General features: G+C 33.3%; 3 protein-coding genes across 3 annotated transcripts; 1 reads left to right on the top strand and 2 right to left on the bottom strand.

Moving 5' to 3' along the window:
* Positions 1-167: 167 nt before the first annotated feature.
* On the bottom strand, positions 168-737 carry LOC145035361 (kirola-like). The gene is made up of 2 exons (XM_078983909.1): positions 554-737; positions 168-430 (listed from the first exon to the last, which is right to left on the bottom strand). The coding sequence occupies exons 1-2, from the start codon at positions 735-737 to the stop codon at positions 168-170; spliced, it is 447 nt and encodes a 148-aa protein (XP_078840035.1).
* A 5,564-nt stretch (positions 738-6,301) lies between these two features.
* On the top strand, positions 6,302-7,990 carry LOC145035360 (uncharacterized). The gene is made up of 2 exons (XM_078983908.1): positions 6,302-6,399; positions 6,511-7,990. Exons 1-2 carry the CDS (start codon positions 6,302-6,304, stop codon positions 7,988-7,990), a joined length of 1,578 nt encoding a protein of 525 aa, XP_078840034.1.
* An 11,318-nt stretch (positions 7,991-19,308) lies between these two features.
* LOC145033543 (MLP-like protein 31) lies at positions 19,309-20,179 on the bottom strand. The gene is made up of 2 exons (XM_078982134.1): positions 19,951-20,179; positions 19,309-19,837 (listed from the first exon to the last, which is right to left on the bottom strand). Exons 1-2 carry the CDS (start codon positions 20,135-20,137, stop codon positions 19,572-19,574), a joined length of 453 nt encoding a protein of 150 aa, XP_078838260.1. The 5' UTR covers positions 20,138-20,179; the 3' UTR covers positions 19,309-19,571.
* Between the last annotated feature and the right edge of the window lie 5,137 nt (positions 20,180-25,316).

The raw sequence follows: 25,316 nt of genomic DNA, 5'->3' as shown, positions 1-25,316 counted from the left end.
TTATCCCAAACCATAAGGACCATTTGTGTAATTTACTCCAATATAAATACACCAGCAGCTGACATTTATTTATTGGACAATCACTTCCCTTTAACACCAAGCAAGTCGGTGTTGGAGCTGATAATGTCAGCAATAATTATTTACTGAATATATAGGCGACATCATGGTTACTTGAGAAAATGAGAATCCATATTTCCAACTATTCCACAAACCACGTCCATATACGATGTTGGATCCGGTATACTTGGGTTTGCTTTCTCGAACTCTATAGTCCAGATAACAAACTTCTTATCGCCCACATCTTTGGTGGTAAAGATGAAACTAAGGGAATTATACACCTCCAAGATATCTCGAATCACTTTGAAAACAATTTTGTGTAATTCATCATCAATTTCTTCAATGATTTCTTTAGCAGTTTCCTTTTTTTCATCTACAGAAAAACCACAAATAGTTTGTAAATATTTACATGCATAGATGTGTGTGTGTGTCGTGTTGTATCGATCCAACATATAACAAGTTTTTATATTCAATTAGCACGGATGAAGTAGTTTACCATGGTAGTAGTCCCACAGAATGACAGCTCCAGGAACACCCCATTCACCGGAAACTAAATGGCAAGCTTCAATCCTCTCAGGGTCGATGACTGACGTGTCGTGTGGCTTGTGCTTGAAAAGTTCAAAGGCCAGGTGACGATGACATTTGATTTCAACTTCACCTATCTTTCCTGTTACAGCCATCTCTTTTTTCTTTAAGACTACTATGACTAGCTAGATTTCCTCTCTAATGGTGGTACTTGAACAACTAATGCATGAGGCACTTATATAATGGATGTTGCGTGTGTTTTTCTATATGTAACAGTGATTGTATGCTTGTACATCTTCAAGCTATACATGACATGGAAAGTTTAACAAAGAATTATATACAACTACCACTGGGAGACCAATACTAACAGATGGTTATACTATTAAGGACTTTGTCCGGAGAAGGTTTTAGATACCAACACTGAAAAATGCGGCCTTCGTTACACATGAGCATATTCCTTAAATATTAGGTAGGCTTTTAGTAAAAACTATGAAATATTTACTATACTTTTTATCATACTACTATTAGTAGCACCTTTATCTCAGGCCAATGACAAGCACTATTATAATAATGGCACATATTTCAGCCCCATTAAGGACTAGACGAAAGTGCCCTCTGCTTCTTAAACAAAGATAAAATGATTTGAACAATCTTAGACCTTTCAAAACTAAAACGTTGTGAGTTGCTACAGGAAATTTGAATAAGTCATGAAAAATATGAAGATTAAAGGAAAGTACGATTTGATCTGCCATTGTGTGTCGTACAAAACAATAGCGGCAATGGCTTAGTCACGACCTTGTCGCCGCTAAAGATCTTTTGCGGTGATATTTGTCACTACTAATGCTACTATGCTTGTCTTGTAGGAGTTTCAGAGACCTATAAGAAAACGTGAAAAACTAGGAGTTGGTGTTGGGAATGCGGATCAGAGAAATTCATAATAAGTTTAAAAGGTGAAATGGAAGGAATACGTTGGTCTGCCTAAATTACTTAAAGAATTAGGCAGCTTCACATAACGGGCCCCGCCCACACTCATAAAATGGGCCCCGCCCACACTTACAATACGGGCTTTGCCCACAGTTGCAATACGGGCTCCGCCCACACTCACAATACAGTCCCCGCCCAATAAGCATACATATACAAGCACATACAAGTATCACACAAACAATGAGTATATCAACATAATCAACAAGGGTTAGCCTTGGTGCCTTAGACCTACTAAAACCCTATGAGGAAAAGCTCACCTCGAATATAGAATGATAGCTGAACAAATCCCGACTCCAAATATCGACTCTACTCAACCCCTAAACAGAAAAGATTTCCTTAAATACCACTCAAAATGCCCAAAAGCCCGTTATAGGTCAAAGACTAAAGTCAAAGTCATAGTCAATAGCCCGAGTTAACCCAACTCGTCGAGTTTCTCTATTAGTCTGCAAAGTCGGGAAGAAACCGATCCAACTTGTCGAGTTCACCCATAAACTCGCCAAGTTCACCAGAAATCCAACATCTTAATTCATTAAGCCAACCTTATAGAAACTAAGAGCTTCACAACTCAGATCTATAATTGAAATGGCCTCGAGAAGGGTAAAGTTTCCAACTTTACCCCTAAGAACCAACAATATGGGTTCAAAACCCAAGACTAGGCTTAAAAGAGGTAAGGACTTAATCATTAAGCACTAAATCACTAAAAGCATAGCCCCAAACTGCATATCAGGCCCTAAAAGCTGAATGACTACGTAAAGTTTCCAACTTTACACTCATGCATGACTGGGACAGGCTCAAATGCTCAAAAGAGGCTAAAAGAAAGACTTAATGAATGCATGAAGCCCTTAAGACCATAAAGACTACACCATTATACCAAAAGAGCTCATGAAGATCATAGATATGAAAGAATAAACACTTGGGACTTCTACTTCCCCGACAACTCCCATCCATGACTAAAAGCATACTATCTAACCCAATAAGAGATCTAAGAAAATATTAAGCAAGGTTAGAATGTTATACCCAAAATGTGCTGGAAGTGGAGCAGAGGAATCAAGATCTGAAAGCTCCTACTTGAACCACCAACTTACACCAAGCTTCTCTTCCTTCAATGAGCTTTAAACACACCAAAACACACCCATAATGAGCTCACAACACTCAATGAGGTTCTAGGGTTTCGAGATTAGGGTTAAGGGCTATGGAGGTTGGGAATGAGGCCACCACTTGGAACCTAAGGTGTTTAAATAGGGTGCAAAACCCTAAACTTAGGGTTTCTTTCCCAGCTGCCAACTCGTCGAGCTGAGGCACCTTAACTCATTGAGTTGACTAATTAAACTTTGTGGCCAAAACAACTTTGACACGTCGAGTGGAAGCTTCCAACTCAACGAGTCCTCCAAGAAAATGCAAATAAGTTGAAATAAATTCATACCAGACACTACAAGAATATTCAACTGAGGCGACGACGGCTATCCCGACGACAAACGTCGTCGGTACAGGTGCCCTATGCCGACGACAAGTTGTCGCCATAACTTTTGAAACTTTTGACCAATTTCCTTTGACCACTCCATTTGTGCCGACGACAAGTCGTCGCCATAGGTCTGGCGGGAACGACGAAAATGTTGGCGGTAAGTTGAAAATCTATACCGACGACGTGTCGTCGATATAGGTAAAAAAAAGTATTTTCCATTTATTTTTATTCCAAGTGCCAGAAAATGTGAACGACGTAGTTTTGGGATAATCTATGCCGACGACTTGTCGTCAGCACAGGGTTTTTAATATATATATATATATATTTATTTATTTATTTATTTATTTCAGTAATAAGTGAGACGTAGTCGTTTATGTCAACCCTATACTGACGACATGTCGTCGGCATAGGGGTATACCCTAAAACAGATACGTAGCTTTCTTTCATTTGCACACAACGACTTTTCTTTCTCAATTCCTTCCTCCCAAGCACAAAATCGGCTACCCAACGAAAATATCCGGCGATTAAGCCAATCCAAGGTTATTTCTACCCCTAATTTGTTTTTTATTGTGTTTTGGTATTGATTTTTACCCCTAATTTGGGTTTTTTTGGTGTTTAGGAACCGGTGGTGAAGCTCTACCAATCTAGTCACTGCATCACCCTTCCACCGTCTAGTGTTGCCGCCTGTGGCCACCACCAGCCACCACCGGAATATTACTTGCTTCTTTGACTAGCCAAAAAAATGGAATATCACAAGGTTAGTTTTTTATTTTTTCTTCTAATTTTTATTGAAATTGAAATTGAATTATGTTGAAATTGTTTGTTGTTTGTATATATATGTGATTGTGTTTGTATATATATGTGATTGTATATATGTATTGTGTTGTATATATATGTGATTGTGTTGTATATATATGTGATTCTTGTTTGTTGTATATATATATATATATATATATGTGTGTGTGTGTGTGTGTGTGTGTGTGTTGTTTGATTTTTTTTTCTAATTGTATTGTTTGTTTTGTGTGTGTGTGTGTGTGTATATATATATATATATATATATATATATATATATGTGATTGTATTGTTGTTTGTTTAGGCTTATACTTTAAACAAACTAATTGTATGAAATTGATATTGTTTAGGTTGGTATATGAAATTGTATGAAATTGATATTGTTTATGTTGGCATATGAAGTTGTATGAAATTGATATTGTTTAGGTTGGTATATGAAATTGTATGAAATTTATGTTTTTTAGGTTGGTATATGAAATTGAAATTGTTTAGGTTGGTATGAAATTTTGTATGATTGTGATCTTTGTTTAGGTTGGTATAAAAGTTTATATATAAAATGTAAAATATGTATGAATTGTATTTAATTTGTTTAGTTATTAATAACAACGTACTTTTTTTTTTTTTATCTTTTTAATAAAAGTATTTTGTTTCATTTCTATTTGAAAGTTATAACATAAAACAAAATAATAAAATTGTGTTGTTATTAAAAGTAATATTAAAAGTATTTTTTATCTTGTTTATGGTTCTATAAAAAAAATATATTAAAAATATTTTTTTTTATCATGTTTATGGTACTATTAAAAGTATTTTTATCTTTAGTATTCTCGGTGATTGATCTTTCAACCATATTTGTTTGAACCATCTTAATGTTTTAAACAAACTAATAAACTTTAATGTCAATATAAAAGATAAAAAAAAAACCAAAAAAAAAAACAAAATAATATAATATAAAACTAATAAAAATATGTTTATTAAGTTAAAGATATTTAAAATATAAAAGTTATTAATACCAACATACTTTTTTTTATCTTGTTAATTAAAGTATTTTATTTTAATATCTATTTGAAAGTTATAACATAAAACAAAATAATAAAATTACGTTGTTATTAAAAGTAATATTAAAAGTATTTTTTATCTTGTTTATGGTGGTATACAAAATATAAAAAAATATATATATATTAAAAGTACAATGCTGTAATTGAAAAAGATAAAATGTATATATACTATAAATATGAAAGAGAAGTGAAAAATAGAATGTTTTAAACAAACTAATAATAGTACATTGCTATAAAATGTGTTTAGAAGTCTACCCTTATGAATACTCTATCAATTCCATCCGATTCCGACTTCCAGGGTATATATTTCTTTATATACTTGTCAATATATATCCATTCCGTCTGTTTTTTTTTCTCAAACAAAAAGTCATACAATTTAACTATGTATACAACAATGTTATTTTTAATAATGAAATAGTAATGAGAGTCGATAAGAGTTGGATTCGTGAAAATATAAAAAGATTTAAACTAATAAAAGTTTTTCATTAAGAACAAACGTTACTAATAGCAACATAAAAGAAAATATAAAATTATTTAAACTAATAAAAGTATGTTTATTGAGAGTAAACAAAATATAAAAATATTTAAACTAATAAAAATACATTTATTGTAACTATGTATACAATCTAATTTTTTATAATTAAACAGTAATGACGATCGATAAGAGTTGGATTCGGGAACACCGAACGTCCCCAAAATTCTTGGAAGGTCTTAAAAACTTTATGGAGATTGCTAGGAAACATGTTGACTCTGAAGACAAAGTGCATTGTCCATGCGTAAAGTGTGTGAATATGTATTGACAGTTGTTGAGTACGGTTTATGTACATATACATGACTGTGGGTTTCTAAAATCGTATACTATATGGATTTATCATGGTGAGAAGCAATCTGTTTCGGATTTGGGCTACAATTCAACTCCAATAAACATTCCAACAAATAATAAGATGTTTGATGTAATTGATGATGTTATGGCGGAACAAAATACAAATGAAGAAAATACAGATGATGAAGGACGAGGCATGGACCCAGAATTTGATGCTTTATTTGAGGAGCTCAATACCAAGTTAGACCCTGATTGTGAGATGTCTTCTTTAAACTTTTTGGCAAAGTTGTTGCATATTAAAGTGATCAATAAATGGACAAATAGTTCATTTGACCAACTTTTAGAGTTGCTAAGAGTTGCTTTCCCGAAGAGCAAGATTCCAACTTCACACTATGAAGCTAAGAAAAGTTGAGAAAGATAGGGTTAGGATACGAGTCCATCTATGCTTGCAAATATGACTGTGCTTTGTTTTGGAAGGAGAATGATTCCATGAAGAATTGCCCGATTTGTAATGAGAGTAGATGGGTGGACACAACCACAAAGGGGAAGCGAGTACCACAAAAAGTGTTGCGGTACTTTCCTTTGACTCCAAGACTTCGACGGATGTATAGTTCCGGATTCACAGCTAAAGATATGATTTGGCATAATACCGGAAGACCAACGAATGGTATGATGTATCATCCAGTAGATGGGAAGTCATGGTAAGAATTTGATAAGAGATATCCAGAGTTTGCCAAAGAACCTAGAAATGTTCGTCTAGGTTTAGCTGCTGATGGCTTTAATCCATTCGGCAACTTTAATAACAATTATAGTATTTGGCCGGTTATATTGACTACCTACAATACACCACCATGGATATGTATGAAGGAGTCTTCTTTCATGCTAACTTTGCTGATTCCTGGTCCTAGATCACCCGCAAAGGACATTGATGTTTACTTGAGGCCTTTGGTAGATGAGTTGAAAATGTTGTGGGTCGAAGGAGTCCAAATGAGAGATGCATACACCAACACTGTATTCAATATGCGTGCGATGTTGTTATGGACTATCAATGATTTCCCAGCACGTAGTAGTCTGTCTGGATGGAGTGGTCAAGGTTATTTAGCATGCCCTACTTGTAACGAAGACACATCTTCCATTTATGTGACCAACAAGATGTCTTATGTTGGTCACAAACGATTCTTGAATATAAACCATAGTTGGAGGGAGAGTCTATTGTTTGATGGTCAACCTGAGACAAGACCGCGTCCTAGAAGATTTAGTAATGCAACTATATTAAAGCAAGTAAATTGTCTCTCTGATCGAATTCCAGGGAAACATCCTGATTATGGGGGCAAAAAAAGAAAGCGCGACAATGAAAGAAAAAAGAGAGAGTTAAATTGGACAAAACAAAGTATCTTCTTTGAGCTTGAGTACTGGTCTTCCCTCGACCTAAAACACAATTTCGATGTTATGCATATTTCAAAGAATGTGAATGAGAGTGTGTTGAATACTGCACTGATGAACGATAAAAGCAAAGATAAAAAAGAAGCAAGAATTGACTTGAAAAATATGGGCATTAGACCAGATCAATGGCCAAAAGAGAAAGTCAAGAAGATGAAGAAACACAACAAGGAAGAAAACAAGAAGAAGGAAATACTCCCACATGCTTCTTACTCTTTCAAACCAATTGATCGACAACGTTTCTGTCAATTCATTAAAGGAGTGAGACTACCTGATGGTTTTGGATCGAACTTTAAGAAGAAGGTTAATGCTACTGAATCAAATTTGGTTGGGCTGAAGTCTCACGATCATCACGTCCTCATGCAACGATTGCTACCTATCAGGGTTCGAGCATGTCTCCCACCAAATGTTTCAAGAACAATCATTGACCTGTGTACATTCTTTAAAAAAATTTGTGCACGGTCATTGGATGTTAATGACATGAGAAATGCCAGAACAGAAGTCGTGAAGATCTTATGCAATCTTGAGTTGATATATCCTCCAACATTTTTCGACATAATGATTCATCTTATTCTTCATTTACCTGATGAAGCTGTTCTTAGAGGGCATGTACACATGAGATGGATGTATCCTTTTGAAAGATATATGAAAAAACTTAAAAATTATGTCAGAAACAAAGCCAAACCAGAAGGTTCAATAGCAGAGGGTTATGTTGCAGACGAAGCTTTGACATTTTGCTCTATGTATCTTGAGGGTATGCAAACTAAATTCAACCGTGCTGATAGAAATGATGATCTCGGCCTTCCAAAAAGGCAATTTTATGTCTTCTCATCACAATGTCGAACAATGTGACAACCCTATTTTTCCCAAAAGCACTGTAAACATTCGAAAGCTAAAAACAACGAAATTAACCTCGAAAATAAAGTGTTCAGGTATCTAAGTTGGGATGCATCATATTAGATATCATGCCCAGGTTTCCAAAAACATAAAGAACACTCAAAACCAAGTTATAATGAAGAAATTATAACCACTCGTATGATTACGACACATCGTTAAAACGTAATTTGACGTAAAAAGTGGAATCTCAATAAAATACATTTTTGCCTTAAAGTATCTAAATAAAAGTCGTAGATCTCGTTGAAAGATGAGCGTGCATAAAAAGATCGCCCAAATTGGACCTCGTATGAAGAAGTTACGAATTTTCAAAGTTTCGTAACAGTAGTAGAGGGCTAAAAACTCGGATTAAAGATCGAGTGTTATTTAGCTATCGCCACCTAAACGGAAATTGAAGATCTCCTCGGTGGTAACAAAACAATCAAAAGACAAACGAAAACCGCCATCGAATAAAGAACCTATGAAATTTTAACGAACCTTAGGAGGCCCGGCCTATTAAAATTATATCATTAAAAATAAAGTCAAAACTAGCCGACGGAGTCTAAATGAAAGTTGTAGAGCATAATCTCACCTACGCGTGGATATAAAGAACGCGAAAAACGGAGCTCGTACGCGAAAGTTACAGAATTTAGCAGTCGGAAGCAGGGATTACGCCCCGCGTACTCTGGGAGTACGCCTCGCGTACTAGACCCAGAGTCGGGTCTCATCAACCCGCCCAAGCTACGCTGGCTAGACCCAGTAGTCCCATCGACCCACCCAAGCTACACCGGCTAGACCCGATTCGTAAGCCATGACGCCACATTACGCCCCGTGTACTCCGGACGTACGCGCCGCGTACGGGGTTTTCCAGCCCTATAAATGGAAGGCATAAGCTTCGAGTTTAGGCACACCTTCACCATTTCTCAGCCATTCTCCCAGCTCCAGAGACCTTTTTCTCACCTCGGTTTCCGCACTCGAGCCCCCGACGAAAGATTTACGTTGCAGAAATCCCCGAAGAGCCCGACGATGCAACTATCCGCGATCGAAACTCTGCTCAACTCTAGCCCCTCTCTTCGAACTTAACGAGTGAGTTCATACCCCTACTTTTCAATTCTTTTACATGTTTTAGGGGGGAAATACAAGTACATTACACGTTAAAAGTATCGTTTTCTAAACATAAATGCAATTTCTAACTTCGAATATCGACACAAACATCTTATGTATACAAGAGCGATTATATCACTAAATTATGTCTACGAAATGGAACATACTATCTGAAAAACTATAATGTGTATAGTTAGCAAGTCAATCCTACATTTTTATACAATTTGAAAAACGAAACACTTTCAAAAGGAGTAAGGTCATTTCATTGTAAATCTACTTATACTAGGTAATGTGAGATACTTAAACTTCAACGTACATTTTTGTATGCATTTCAAGTCCTGTATTATATACCATAATCTCTTGGAGGGAGAGCGTGATACTTGTGTATAGATCTATACGGGATTGACAATCCCGCACCTAAACTACTAGCTATAGTTAGACCGGCAGGTCTGGGGTGACAAATGTCATAACACTGCAACACTTGAAGAATGTTGTTACAGGCCGTCAGTGTCAATAGTATGGTTATAAAACTCACATAAAAAGTATAAAACAAGATTGATTTACGAGATTCACAAGTGCATCGCAGTTTTCTTACATTATAATTTCATACTAAATTATTGTCTTTGTTGTTTATAAAAGTTACTAATACATTTCCAACTTTGGAACCATTTTCATTTTACAAGAAAATATTGGATTTTCTAAAAACCTCGTTTACCAATTTACTACCAAAAGGAATATACTTTTCAACTCGGAGCACTCATGAACTCACCAACTTAATTGCTGACACTTTTCAAAACCACTTGTATTTCTCAGGGAATCAGTGATACAGGTAAACTACCAGCTTTTGGAAGAAGGAACACAAAGGATGATTTTATCATTAAACATTTATTCATCATATTGTAATATTCTTTTGATAACATGTAATAGGCAACAATACACGTTTTCATTGTTATATATATGATGGTTGTGTTACTTTCTTTACAATATTCAATCATTGTGATACTACGTGAAGTCATCCACCCCCGAATGTTTCCGCCATTCTGGTTTGGGGGTGTGACAAACAATGTCGGCTAAGAAAATCGCTGAACTTTGTAACGAGGCCAAAAAATCATTGCATTGGTTTGTACTAAACAATTGCGATGAGGATGAGATGAGAAGCTACAAATCGTAATTTTCTAATCTATTAACTACCTTTTCGATAGTGTTTTAACTATTCTAATTATTTTGTCCCATATTCAGTGAATTCAAATTAGAATTGCCTGAAAGTGATTTCAAAAAGGAATTTCCTTCATGGTTCAAAGAAAAGGTAAGTATGTTATATATTTATAATGTAAAACTAAGTTATTACTTAAACATACAATCTTATATTTCCTTACAGATTTATTGTGTCCAAAAAGATGTACCTACGGACTATACTAACGGATTAAAGGCGTTGGCATATGGTCCGTTGCGTGCATATTCGTACACTGCATGCATAGTAAATGGTGTCCGATTTGTCGTGAATAGTCGTGATCTCCAACGCACTACTCAAAATAAAGGTGTTGTTACATTCGGAGAAGACGGTACACCATTCTATGGTCAATTAGAGGAGATCATAGAGTTGCATTATTTATATGATAAATCAGTTGTACTCTTTCATGGTAAATGGTTCAATGCCACATTATGTAATGGACGTTTAAAGACTATAAATAATATGATTCTTATCGATACCAATCATGAATGGTATGTCGGTAAAACGTGGTTTGATGATCAACAATACATCTTAGCCAAACAAGTTAAACAAGTATTTTATCTCCAAAATCCCACTCAAAACAATAAGTGGAGAGTTGTGGAAGAGGTTCATCATCGAAAACTTTGGAATCATCTAAGCATCAGTGTTGTCAATGAGATAGATGTTGTGAACAACACTCAATCAACTGATTTTACCTTGGTTGTCGACTTAGGCACCTTACTTATGCAAACGACTTTGGGTGAAGTTGGTGAATCAAGTGTGGTTGCTAGGAGGAATGTTGCTCCTAATATAAATGATGACGATTTCATTAACGATGAAAATGACGATGATGATACGTACTCTTCAGATGAAGAAATAAATAATGAAAACTATGACAGTGATGGTGATGTTGTACATGTATATTGTTCTAGTGATGAATCTGATTGACGGTATGTTATTGTTATTATATGTCGTGATTGCTTATAATATTTGTTAACTTTTTAAATGTTGTTTATTTGTAGTTTTAATATATTTTCTGAATGTTTATAATATTTGTGAAACAGATGGCAGAAGTCGCGAGGGGACACGAAGGAGATGGTAGGGATAGACATCCACACGGGATTGCACGCGGTGTACCATCGGGTTGTCAATCTTGTAAGTTATATGAAGTTTTTAATTATTATATATATTAAAGTTTTAAATTTCTAAATTTCCAATTGTATATGTAAATATAGCACAAGCGAAGAATGTGAATGTGAATATGCGTGGCAAAGGGAGAAACTTAAATTTGTACGAGGAGTATGAAAAAAACAAGTGTAGGCCTTTGGATTTGAGAATTGATATCTCCGGGTGGACGTATGACATATCGATTTATACGGGACAACGGGCAAATGTTTGTCAGACTGATCTCAAATCTGGTGGGATCAAAGGTACCATTGCATTATCATACTTGGCGTCGTGTTCCTACCAAGTACAAAGTTGATTTATATCCCGAGCTAGAGGTAAATATACAATATATTTTATATGTATTGAATTTTACACTTATTAAATATTTTTTTACTAATCAAATATGTTTTTCGTTTTGCAGACTTATTTTGATATTAATAGGTATCGGGGCACAAACTTGTGGGAACCCCTTCGAGCGGGTATCCAAGCAGATATGCAAAGAGTTTATCGAGAGCGCAAGTATCAGATAAAAAAACATTTTGAAAGAGTTGGTGAATATCGTAATGTGGAAAGGGCAAGAAGACACCCACCGAATGATTGGACCGCCCAAGCTTGGAACAATATGATTGATTTGTTGTTTTTGACCGAGGAATACAGACGCACGTCGGAAAAAAATAAAGTTACTAGGTCGAAACTTCACACACAAGTGCTCACGGATGTAGACCCTATGCTCAACGGCGTTATTTAGAGGTAATAAAATACATTAGTATTATTTAAAATTGTTATTAACATTTGTACAAATATATTTATTATTTTTTCACTTATTATAGGAAAGAATGGGAATCAAGCCGCAACATATTGAGGGTTGGAGACAAATGCGCTACAAAGAAGGTTCGGGTTGGTGTACAAGTCGAGCAGAAGAAGACTGGGTAAGTGATAAACGAAATGAATATGTTGTTTAAATATATTATTATTAATTATAGTTTCTTGTTTAAGGAATATTATTATTTTTTGAATGTTTAAGTTTAGTTGTTTGTTTTAATTAATCGTATGTCAATTGTTTTCTTTATTTTAGGAGAAAATTCAAAATGAATATGAGAAAATGCAAAACGAGGTTGCGGAAGGAGGAGAAGTAAACGAGGAAGAATGTTTAGAACGTGCCCTTGGGACGAGACGTGGACATGCTCACGGGGTGGGTAGGCGACCAACCGCCAACTTAGGTTTAATTCCAAATGAACGGCCTTCCACTTCCAAATCGTGTCAATCTCAACCCCAATCTCAATCCCAATTCGATGCACAACAAATGCAAGAATATTTGCAACAATATAATGCATCATTGGCGGCTTGTATTCCGAACATCCAACCACCACCATTTCCTAACTTTCTATTCAACTATAACACACAAGCAAGTAGCTCTCAACAATTTGCCGAAAGGATGGAAGAAGAAGGAGAAGGAGAAGAAGAAGAAGAAGAAGAAGAAGAAGGAGAAGAAGAAGAAGAAAGAGAAGACGATTATGATAATGATGATTGATGTTTTTTTTAGTATTATCAACAATGTTAGTTAACTACTTATTGTAATATTAAACTTGAATTTGATGTTTTGAATTTGAACAATGGTACCTAGTTAATGTATTTCAATTGATATATGCTGCAATGCTTTTTGGATTTATTAAAAATGCAGGAATGGTAATGTACAAAACCTGTAAAGCTAAAAAAAAAAAAACAACAACGAGTAGCTATCCCGACGACTAGTCGTCGCTATAGGTCCATAACCGTTAACTCATAAAACCCTATAGCGACAACACGGCATCGTAATAGCTTCAAATTGTTTAGACGGCTAGTCGTCTCCATAGCTATCCCGACGACTTATCGTCGCCATAGGATTTTAATAAAACTTTAATTTTTCCCCCGAAAATGTTATTGACAAAATTTGTACCGACGACTTGTCGTCGCAATAGAGCGAGCTATACCGACAACATCTATGCCGACGACCTAACAGACCTATACCGACACGCTTGTGCCGACCACTTTTTTCCGACGACTTGTCGTCGCAATACCCTATGCCGACGACTTGTCGTCTCCATAGGGTCTGAAATTGTCGTCTCCACAGGGTCCGATTGTTGTAGTGAGAAATCAGGTGTTACAACTTAACTTTTCTTTTATATGTGGTTTGGGTTTTAGGTCTATCTAATTTACGTAAAGAATTTAAAAAGTTGTAGAAAATAAAATTTCATTTGATAAAAGCGGTTGAACCTACTAATTTATGCTAAACATTATCTCAAGTGAAATTGGTTTGCCCATGATATGCTTTGCAAAAACATAAATCTCAAATTCATTTTTGCAAATATATGTGTTCATCTTCTGATCCATGCTAAACTCTCTCAAATTCCATTGATTTTGAATAGTTCAAGCCTTATATAAACAACGATCAATCATTTGTAGTTCGTAATTAGGTTTTGGATTCAAATTTTCAAGAGAGATTTGCTTTGGTTTTGATTTTTGTTTAGTGTTAGTGTATCAAATTTAATTTGGCTATCCTAAACTTATCTTTTTATTTGAGTTTTCCATCCGAAAAAGGATAGTTGTTGGAATAGCATGGTTGGTTAAAAAAAACTATCATGGTATAGGCGTATAGCCGAAAACAACCTTTGTAACGGTGGTAAAACTTTATGATTAGTTGTAATTTTAAAATGAAATAGTCAACTCACCCAAAAAAAAAAAAAAGAAATTTACTATCTTTAAGTAATTAAGTTTAAAATTACTATCATTTAGTAAATAGTTTTTAAAAATACCACACGGTGGTACAAAGGGGGTGTTTGGGGTATCTTTTCAGAGGGTAAAATAACTTTTGGAAAAAGTTCCAAAAAGTTAGATTTCCCTAATTTTTTCAAAAAATGAGTTTCCATTCTTTAAAAAATCCAAAAAAAACTTTTAAGGAGTTTTCCCAAACATCTTTTCTCTATTATCTTTTCTTAAAAATCATTTTGCTCTCTCAAAAGATATCCCAAACACCCTCAAAATTCAAAAAGTAAGTCCTTATTTTTAGGGAATTATCTAGTTATACTTTATATTATTAAAGCAAATTAACATTTCGCAAATATCTTCATGTGGGCCTCCTTCGCTTTTAATTGGCATTCAACTCCCCTTCCCTTCAATTTTTGACGGAATTTATCAAACTAATCACTATTTTGAAAACTGAATCGAACCGATCGATTCAACTAGGAACTAGTTAGGTCACCGATTTTTAAATCCTTAAACACCCTTGAAAATGAACCGGTGAAAACTTCTAGTTCAACTAAAAACCAAACCACAACAGGTTATGATGAACAGAAAAAAAAAAAAAAAAAAAAAAAGCGAGATCTTATAGAAAACAAATTACAAAAATCAATTTTTTAAATAACGTAAGATGTGATTTGATGTCAATGTCAAGTCTTAAAAATTTCTAAATTTTGGCAAATCATGTCGTTTGTAAGACGTACAATAAGTACACAATTTTTTATATAATTAATATTTTTATATGTACTTTAAACTACTATTAATTTTTATACATATATATGAGATTAGGCAGCGTTTTGGTAAAACTTGACAACTTATACAAGTTTTGTAGCCATGATGTACCATGACGGAACTATGACGAACTTCTTAGAAGCTTGAAATAAATCTACTATTAGACCACTTAAAAGTCAAAACTTCAAAATGTAACCAAGGGGACCTAAAGCCTCTCGCTTTGGTTTTCAAGCAATGTTGGAAGTAGGATATATGTATATAGCCATCTAACGATCAGCCTTATTACTTCTTCTCTCGCTCATTCAATACAATCCAATATTTATATAAATTATTAGAAGGATTGTTTCGTATTAAAAGTTTAAAATCCAAAAATTATACAGGATCAAGCTCAAATGAGACCATATAATTTTGTAAAACATTGGATGTAATACTATCCATTTATTTTAATGATAAAAAAATATTAAATTGCAAAATAAATTGAAAATTTCAGTGTATATATATATATATATATATATATATATATATATATATATATATATATATATATATATATATATATATATATATATATATATATATATATATATAAATTACACCATTAGTCCCTCGTGCATGTGTCCAAAAGCACCTTTGGTCCCTATTTTAAAAAATTAACTCGGACGGTCCCTAGGTTTGTTTTTTCTTACATGCTTAGTCCCTCCAGACATAAAAAGACGATTTTACCCTTAACGAATTCTTTTTTAATTTTCTTTTATTACTTTATTATTTTTACATTAAAAAGAAAAATAGAAAAAACGTATCTTCAAACCCCCCCCCCCCCCCCCCCCCCCCCCCCCATTTTTTTTCTTTCTGTGTACTCGTTTCCCACTTTTCCTCTAACTACCGACAAACTGCAACCATGAAGCAGCCACCGACGAAATCTATTCATTCACTATCTTCTCTCTTCTGCAACCCAACGGACGACCACACATCTCATCCATTTCTTTATGTGCATCTCATGAACTCTATCTCAGCTACCATAGGAGCAAGGCAATCATCAGAGCAACCATCGCCGCCATCATTCATCTTCTGTACACCACCCTTCAAATGCACTCCTGCCAACACCCTTCTTCTGCATCATCATCCTCATTGAACAGAAAAAGAAGAACGAACTGAGAAGATAGAACGAACTCCCAACACCCTTCATCTTTATCTACATCATCATCCTCATTCCCGACGATAGGGTAACAGATCTGGTTTCTGATTCTCGATCTGTGGTTGTCGATCGAACTGAGAAGATAGAATAAGGTTTCACTATTGGAGGGGAATGAAGAAGGGAGTATTTGAGGCCGTTGCACCAGAAAATGTGGGTGGTCCATCGTTACACCAAACCTTAGCCGCCTCCTGTTTTTCCGGCGAGAGGGTATTGATACTGCAGTACTCCTTACACTTCTACCTTACCGTTCAGATCTGCACTCCAGCAAAACGCTAGATCCTCCGACGGTAATGATGATGGAGTGGTGACAAGTAGTGTTCAAAGGGGGTGGTTATCGGTTGTTGTACAGGAGGGTGGCGATGGTGAAGGAGGTGGTGGTTTTGTGGTTATTTTTCAGGGGAACAAGTGGTGTTTGGTTGTGCATTCCGGTGATGGTTGTGGAGATTTCAGTGGCGGTTGTGCATTCCGATGGTGTTTGTGCAGTCAAGTGGTGGTGGTGGTGCTTAAGTCTTCTCCAACAAAACAAAAAGATATACATATATATATATATATATATATATATATATATATATATATATATATTAAGTTTAATAAATTAATAATAAATATTAAAAATAAATGAAAAATAAATTATAAAGGGCATTTTAGTCATTCCAATTCTCACAAGGGACGAAGCATGCAAATTTAAAGCAATGAGGGACGAAATATGTACCTTTTTACGATATAAGGGACGGTTCGAGTTAATTTTTAAAAATAGGGACTAAACATGCTTTTTGACACCTGCATGAGGGACTATTGGTGTAATTTACCCTATATATATATATATATATATATATATATATATATATATATATATATATATATATATATATATATATATATATATATAACATTACCTTTTTTACATTATATGATAAAAAAATATTGTTAGGATATTCTGATATTCTATTATATATTACAATATAAATATTCAAATACAATTTTTAAAATATTTTAATATTCAATTAAAATTGTTAGATAATCAAATAAGCTACTAGAACTATTATTATATAGAGTAAATTACACGAATGTTCCCTATGGTTTAGGTAATTTTCACGTTTGGTCTCTAACTTATTTTTTTAACTCGGAAAGTCCTTACTGTTTGTTTTTATTACGCGTTTGGTCCCTGTCTTACATAAAAAGTCTATTTTTCTTTTTATTTTTTAATTTATTTAAATAAACACACCCCTAATCTCACATTTCTCACCTTATCTTATGTATCCCATCATTTTTTTTTCCTATTTAAATAATAATCTTTTTAGGTATGACAGAGACCAAGCGCGTAACAAAAACAAACAATAGGGATCAAACACGTAATAAAAACAATCAGTAGGGACCTTCCGAGTTAAAAAAATAAATTAAGGACCAAACACGCAAATTACACAAAACCATAGGGACCATTCGTGTAATTTACTCTATTTTACATATATATATATATATATATATATATATATATATATATATATATATATATATATATATATATATATATATATATATATATATATATATAATAAGCTACCCACATAGCGTCAAACTACGAATATTTTAGTTGAGCAGTTTAATTCAGAAACATATTACATTTTTAGGAACACTCGTATTGCTATTTATCGGTTATGCAACAATGAATAGTTGTAACCCTCACAATATACAGAATCCAATCCATTTAGTGAAATTCAATTCTAACATTTTTATTTTATTTATTTTATTTTTTTATACATTTGTAGCAAATTACAAATCTATCCTAGATAGACTTCTTGTTCCCAAAGCTATGTTGAAACCGATATCAACCTTTAGCTATTGTAGATTTTTTTTTAAAACATTACAATATATTTTACAGAAAATTAGAATAAAATGCACGAATTTGATTGTAGATTTTCTAAATATTTTATACCAGAAAGTTAGAAATAGAATTTCTTTGGTTTCATGAATCTTGAAACCATGGAGTAAAGTATTTTGTTTCATGTCTTTAATTGGATTACCCTTTTAAATGTATTATCTAAACTTGGGAATTGGTTGGAATTCAATTCTGATGCTTATAAAATCCCACAAAAATACTGCGAACAAAAGGCAACTAAAACTTTAGAAGCGAATGCATTTTAGATTTCATCCCTTAGGCATGGATTCCATTATTTCATTTCGTTACTTGGTTTCTCCACTTGAAATATAGTAATTACAACAATTATAACCTACAATTAAAAAAAGTTCTTGAATCACAAATTATGCTAGTTTAAAATAAAAATACATATCTTGACAAGCAAGAATTCAATATTCATCACAAATATATCGACTAGATTTGTTTATTGGACAATCACTTCCTTTTATTGTTACCATCATGGCCACTTGCGAAAATAAACATCCATATCTCAACCACATCACAAAGAAAGTCTAAATATGGTGTTGGATCAGGTATATTTGCATTCACCTTCTCGAATTCCATAGTCCCGATAACCAACTTCTTATGGCCCATATCTTCAATATTAACCGTGAGGATTAAGGGATTATACACCTCCAACACTCCTCCTTTCAATTACTTTGAACACAATTTTGTGTAATTCATCATCAACTTCTTTCGTTTCCATATCCTCGGGATCAAATCCGTGTTTTTGGTCTCCGTAGGAAAATTTTCGACTTGTAAAGTTTCTGGTTTTGGACTTTTGGTGAAAAGTTATTTGAAGAGATTCGTTGATTTTAAGGTAAATGATCCAATCCAGAAAGGTTCATCATCCACTAGTCTGATTGGTTCAAATAATTGACAATACTGTCTTTCACTGTTTGCTTGATTGCTAACCCTCTCATTTGGTTCTTTACCAGTTAAGACAGTCATCAGTGTTATGAAGTTTCTATGGTAAGACGACACTACATATTAGTTAAATCGCATGGGAATCCGTGATTTCTTTTCTGTATTTATTTAAGAGCACCACCAAAACACCAAAACAAAATGATTTAACGCTTTAAAGGTCATGCTGATCAAAACCTTAAAAAGCAAAATAAAAGTCTTAAAACCATTAAGCACATTACATAAACCATTCCGAAGTCTTAAACTTATAGAAAGCATAAACAACAAACGTGACTATCAAAAGTGAGTTTTAGTTTCAAAAATCAAGCAAAAAGATGAAACAATTCCCACACAAGTAACTTAAATACACCATAAGCCCATGCTAGTTTACAATACAAACACATATCTTCACAAGCATCAATATTTATAAATACACCAGCAGCTGACATTTATTTATTGGACAATCACTTCCCTTTAACACCATAACACCAAGCAAGTCCCTGTTGGAGCTGATAATGTCAGCGACATTAATTTAGTGAATATATCGGCGACATGATGGTTACTTGAGAAAATGAGAATCCATTTTTCCAGCTATTCCACAAACCAAGTCCAGATACGATGTTGGATCTGGTATGCTTGCATTCGCCTTCTCGAACTCTATAGTCCAGATAACAAACTTCTTATCGCCAACATCTTTGGTCGTAAGGATGAAGCTAAAGGAATTATACACCTCCAAGATATCTCCTTCAATCACTTTGAAAACAATTTTGTGCAATTCATCATCAACTTCTTCAATGATTTCTTTCGCAGTTTCCTTTTTTCCATCTACGAAAAAACCAGAAGTAGTTTGTACATATATATATATACATGCATAGATGTGTGTGTATGTGTGTTGGTATATCCCCAACATAGAACAAGTTCATACGTTAGTAGTTTACCATGGTAGTAGTGCCACTGAAGGACAGCTCCTGGAACACCCCATTGACCAGAAATTAAATGGCAAGCTTCAACCTTCTCAGGGTGGACGAGTGACGAGTCGTGTGGCCTGTGCTTGTAGAGTTCAAAGACCAGGTGACGATGACATTTGATTTCAACTTCACGTGATATCTTTCCTGCTATAGCCATCTTTTTCCTTGCGAGCAATAGCTATATAGCTAGTTGTCCTCTCTGATGGTAGTACTTGAACAACTGATGCATGAGGCATGCACTTATATAATGGATGTCGCTCGTGTTTTTCTACTTGTACCAGTGATTGTATGCTTGTACATCTTCAAGCTTTACATGACATTGAAATGTTAACAAAGATTTATACTGTGAGGCCAATACCAACAGATGGCTATACCATTACTGATAAAGGACTTTGTCCGGGGAAGGTTTTAGATACCAACACTGAAAAATCCGGCCTTCGATACACATGAGCATATTTCTTAAATATTAGGTAGGCTTTTAGTAAAAACTACGAAGTTTTTACTATAGTTTTTATCATACTACTGTTAGTAGCACCTTTATCTCAGCCTAAACAAAGATAAAATGTTTTGAACAATCTTAGACCTTTCAAAACAAAAATGCTGTGAGTTGCTATGGGAAATTTGAATAAATCATAAAAAATACGAAGACTAAAGGAAAATACGATTTGATCTGGCATTGCGTGTCGTATCTACTTATTTATATATTATTTATGTATATATATATATATATATATATATATATATATATATATATATATATATATATATATATATATATATATATATATATATATATATATATAAACTAATATCATAAAAATACGTTTTTTCTATTAAAAAAAAACCGTTAGCAGTGACACCTTTAGGGACGGCGTGGACTAATTGCGACGACACGTAACTCCGGTAAGCTTTGCCAGAAAAACACTCACTACAAGAAACCGGAGTATTACCGGCGACACCTTTAGCGGCGACATGGGTCAAAAGCGACGACATGTAATTGATGCATTACATGTCGCCGCTATTGACTTATGTCGCCGCTAAAGGCGTCGCCGGTAATACTCGCAAACGGCGATCCGCGTCAACTTACCCCCATCCGTCCGATTTGTTTTCAATCCAACGGCTGTACAGGAAAGCAAAAACGCGCTGACCTTTCCCTCCAAGGTGTCACCGCTAATACCCTAGTGTCGCTGCTATTACCTGTCGCCGCTAATACCAAGCGCAGATTACCCCCCTTCCAGTTCCCTTTTCTGCGACATTTCTCTTGTTTCTTTCTTCTCTCGCTCTCGTTTCTTGTTCCGCTTCTCAAAAAATAGTGGACTAGTTAATTAAGTGGTAGTTAATTAAGTGGAGGAAGAACATTAAGGTGGTGATAGCCCTCCTGCCACCACAAGACCGCCACTCCTTCCCCATTACCGGCTACCATTGAGCTCATTTCCAAAACTGCCCTCATTCAAGGTTTAATTCCTCCTATTTGCTATCATTTGTTTGTTTTGGATGATCAATTGGTTTGATTATGTTGGAAATTGCCTCTTCAATTGGTAATTGCCTCTTGAATTGTTATAGATCACCTATAAACACAAGACCATTAGTATTTTTTTTTGTTGCTTTTGTGCTTGATTCTTGCTGAACGATGAGGAAGAAGCAGGAGGTATCAAACCTCCTGATTTAACCAAACTCTTTTACAAAGTATATATGATCAGCCCCTCAACTTTTGATTTGTACGGTTTTCGTCACTTGCTCTAAAAAATAATTAAAAGTTTAGTCTTAAACAAAGAAACTTCAATTAAAATCTTCAAAGTTTACCCTATTGAAATTTGGCATGTTTTTGTAATTTTTGTTTATATCACATTGGCTAAAAAAATGAAATTTGGCATGTTTTTGTAATTTTTGTTTATACCACATTGACTTAAAAATGGAATTTGTGTATGTTTTTGTAATTTTTGTTTATACCACATTGGCATGAAATTTAAATTGGATGTATATATATACATTTGTTTGATTTTTTTTTTTAATTAGAAAATCAAATTAACTTATTTTTAGAATCAAATTAAGTTACCTTTATAAAATCAAATTAAATCAATTATAAAACCAACTTAATAGTAACATACTTTTAGTGACTTAATGTTGGCCATTACAACTTTAGCTTAATTAGGTTATTAATAACAACGTACTTCTAGTAATTTAAATTTAATTATAAAATAAAATGAAATTAGTTTTAAAAAAATCAATAAAAAATAAAAAATTAATTGTAAAATCTAATTAAAGTAGTTTTACAATCAAGTTAATGTTAATATTAAAATAAAATAAAATTAGTTAAAAAAATTAAACTAAATTAATATATATATATATATATATATATATATATATATATATATATATATATATATATATATATATATATATATACTTTTTTAATATTTTATCCATTTCTAATTAGGTTATTAATAGTAACATACTTTTAGTGACTTAATGTTGGTCATTACAACTTTAGCTTAATTGGGTTATTAATAGCAATGTACTTCTAGTAATTTTAATTTAATTATCAAATAAAATTAAATTAATTTTTAAAAAATCAATAAAAATAATAAATTAATTGTTAAATCAAATTAAAGTAGTTTTAAAATCAAGTTAATGTTAATATTAAAATAAAATAAAATTAGTTTAAAAAATTAAACTAAATTAATATATATATATATATATATATATATATATATATATATATATATATATATATACTCTTTTAATATTTTATCCATTTCTAATTATTTGTTCATATGTTCCCATGTTGGGATACTTTTTGAATCATCAACTTTATGAATACTCTACTTGATTTTCATTTCCCATAGAGTAAACCTTAATCACTAAATTATTTTTCAGTTGCATCATGTCTTTTGATAAAAGCTGGACTACTAATCCACATCGTCAATCTCCCAAGTTCCAGCTAGGACTCGACTTGTTTGTCGAGAGATCCATGTTACACCTACATTGTAAAGGTGAAACCAGATGTCCGTGTGAGAAATGTGATAATCGTTACTTCATGGATCCGAAAGCAATGAGATGTGATGTTCGTATATATGGTTTCAGTCAATCATACGACACGTGGATATATCATGGTGAACCTTTAATCCCTCCAGTTGTAGATGTCGTATCACCAAGCAACGCGATGGCTGATGTTATTGACGATGTTATGTGGGAGTTGAGAGAAATGATACAAACCTCGATGAAGGAACCTCGAATACAGGGGGTAGTGGTGTCGATGATGATTTTGAAGAGTTGTTAGAGTTAGTCGAAACCAAGTTATATCCTGGTTGTAGGTTAGAGGCAGTCGAAACCAAGTTATATCCTGGTAGATGTATGTTTAAGTGTATTTGATATGTTGATATTTTGATATTTTGTAGAATGGTGTAATTAATTATAATGTTATTCTGATATGTTGTTAATATATTTTGTTTTCTTTATAGTTGCAAATGTTGTAAACAATACTATAGGACCCTGTATGTTCTGCAACATTGGAAGAGTGGTTTCGCTCATTGCCGCCACCAAATAATGAAGGAAAATGATCAAGAGGACGGGTAGTTACTTTAGGATTTTATGAAACGTTTTGTAATTTGGAAGAATACTTAATGTGGTATGAATTAATATTTTAGATTGATTGTATAATATGTATTAATATTTCTATAAAAACTTATCAGATTTTTTAAATGCTATATGGATTAATATTTGGATTGATTATAAATTTAATGTTAAATAAAAAAAAATCAAAAGAGTATTAGCGACGACAACTTTTGTGGCGACATGTACGTATTTGCGGCGACAACGTATTAGCGGCTACACGCAGCATTAGCGACGATGCATACTATTAGTGGCGACAGTGAGTACTAGTGACGACAACAAGCGTATTAGCGACAAAGCAATACCGGCGACGCATTTGCGGCGACAGGTCGCCGCTAAAGGTGTTAGCGTCGACACGCCTAGCTGTTGCCCAATCTTCTTGTAGTGACCGGCCGTTAGCCGGAATATAAATACAGACGACGTCAATAGCCATGAAACAGGAGTATTAGAGACGAGAATTATTAGCGACAATAGTATTTGCGACGACAAACGAGCAATAGCTACGAGGTAATTGCGATGACGATTTAGCGACAACATGGGGCATCAATTGCGACGACATTTGTCGCCGCCAAAGGCTACATTTTTTGTTGTGGGCGATGCGTTAGTGACGATCTTGACGCCGCTAAAGATATTAGCAACAATATTTTGTGTCTTTTGCGGTGATATTTGTCACTACTAATGCTATTATACTTGTTATGTAGGATTTTTAGAGACATATAAGAAAACGTGAAAAGCTAGGAGTTCGTTGGGAATGCGGACGAAAGGAATTCATAATAAGTTAAAGAGGTGAAGTGGAAGGAATACGTTGGTCTACCTAATTTACATAAAGAATTAGGCCGCTTCTACATTACAAAATTTACCTAAGTAATTAGGTGGCTTCTATGTTACAAAAATTAAAAAAATAAATAAATAAATACATAAATAAATAAAGATTTAAAAAAAAAAAACTTAACTCAAAGTTTTTCTCTTATATCTAGTTTTGGTTTTAGGTCTATCTAATTTACCTAAAGAAATAAAAAAAGTTGTAGAAAATAAAATGTCATATTCAAGTTACAAGTTTCGAGCTAACATGTTTATTTTGTATCAAGTTTGTATCGTGTGTAATTTTCGTTTTTGTAACCTTTATATGCAATTAAAAAATTACTTAGCAAATCTTTTTATTATAATAAATGAATAGGTTTAATGTCATATTGACAAGTGGTGTTATATTAGAACCCCTCATTAAAATTATATTCCTTATTATGCCACTTGTTAACATATTAATTATTCATTTCAAATTTCAAAATTAAAATTTTCTCACCCTAATTACATTAAATTTTAAATTTTAAATTTCAAAATTTTTCACTTTGATTATATTGAATTACTAACATTAGATTAAAAAATATAATTATATTAATACAGATTTTAATATGATATAACTTCACATATTTATTTAAATCAACGATTATAACTTTATATATAAGTAAAAAAAATATATGTGAAGTAATAATTTATTTAAAATAATTGATTAATAATTTTGATTTTTAATATAGAATTTTAATTAATTTTATAACCGTGGTTCTCAAGGGTTATAAACTAATATTATAATATTACGAATATGCTTAAAACAACAAATTTACCAGAGACAATTTCTTGCATACTGGCATGATGCGCCGAACCTATTTAGTTTTCGAATAGAAAATCATAAAAATTTTAGCTACATAAATAAAGATGTTTTAATAAAA

Source organism: Lactuca saligna, chromosome 3 (assembly GCF_052625555.1).
Source record: "Lactuca saligna cultivar CGN05327 chromosome 3, ASM5262555v1, whole genome shotgun sequence".
Classification (NCBI taxonomy): domain Eukaryota; kingdom Viridiplantae; phylum Streptophyta; class Magnoliopsida; order Asterales; family Asteraceae; genus Lactuca; species Lactuca saligna.
This window is presented reverse-complemented; position numbering and strand designations above follow the sequence as displayed.

What these genes read in the sequence shown, in the direction of transcription:
- LOC145035361 (XM_078983909.1), bottom strand. Translation starts at nt 737, where the DNA reads ATGGCTGTAACAGGAAAGATAGGTGAAGTTGAAATCAAATGTCATCGT. An exon ending in TCTGTGGGACTACTACCATG is followed by an intron (nt 431 to 553) that starts GTAAACTACTTC and finishes GTTTTTCTGTAG; the next exon opens with ATGAAAAAAAGGAAACTGCT.
- LOC145035360 (XM_078983908.1), top strand. Translation starts at nt 6,302, where the DNA reads ATGTATAGTTCCGGATTCACAGCTAAAGATATGATTTGGCATAATACC. An exon ending in CCAGTAGATGGGAAGTCATG is followed by an intron (nt 6,400 to 6,510) that starts GTAAGAATTTGA and finishes TAACAATTATAG; the next exon opens with TATTTGGCCGGTTATATTGA.
- LOC145033543 (XM_078982134.1), bottom strand. Translation starts at nt 20,137, where the DNA reads ATGGCTATAGCAGGAAAGATATCACGTGAAGTTGAAATCAAATGTCAT. An exon ending in TCAGTGGCACTACTACCATG is followed by an intron (nt 19,838 to 19,950) that starts GTAAACTACTAA and finishes GTTTTTTCGTAG; the next exon opens with ATGGAAAAAAGGAAACTGCG.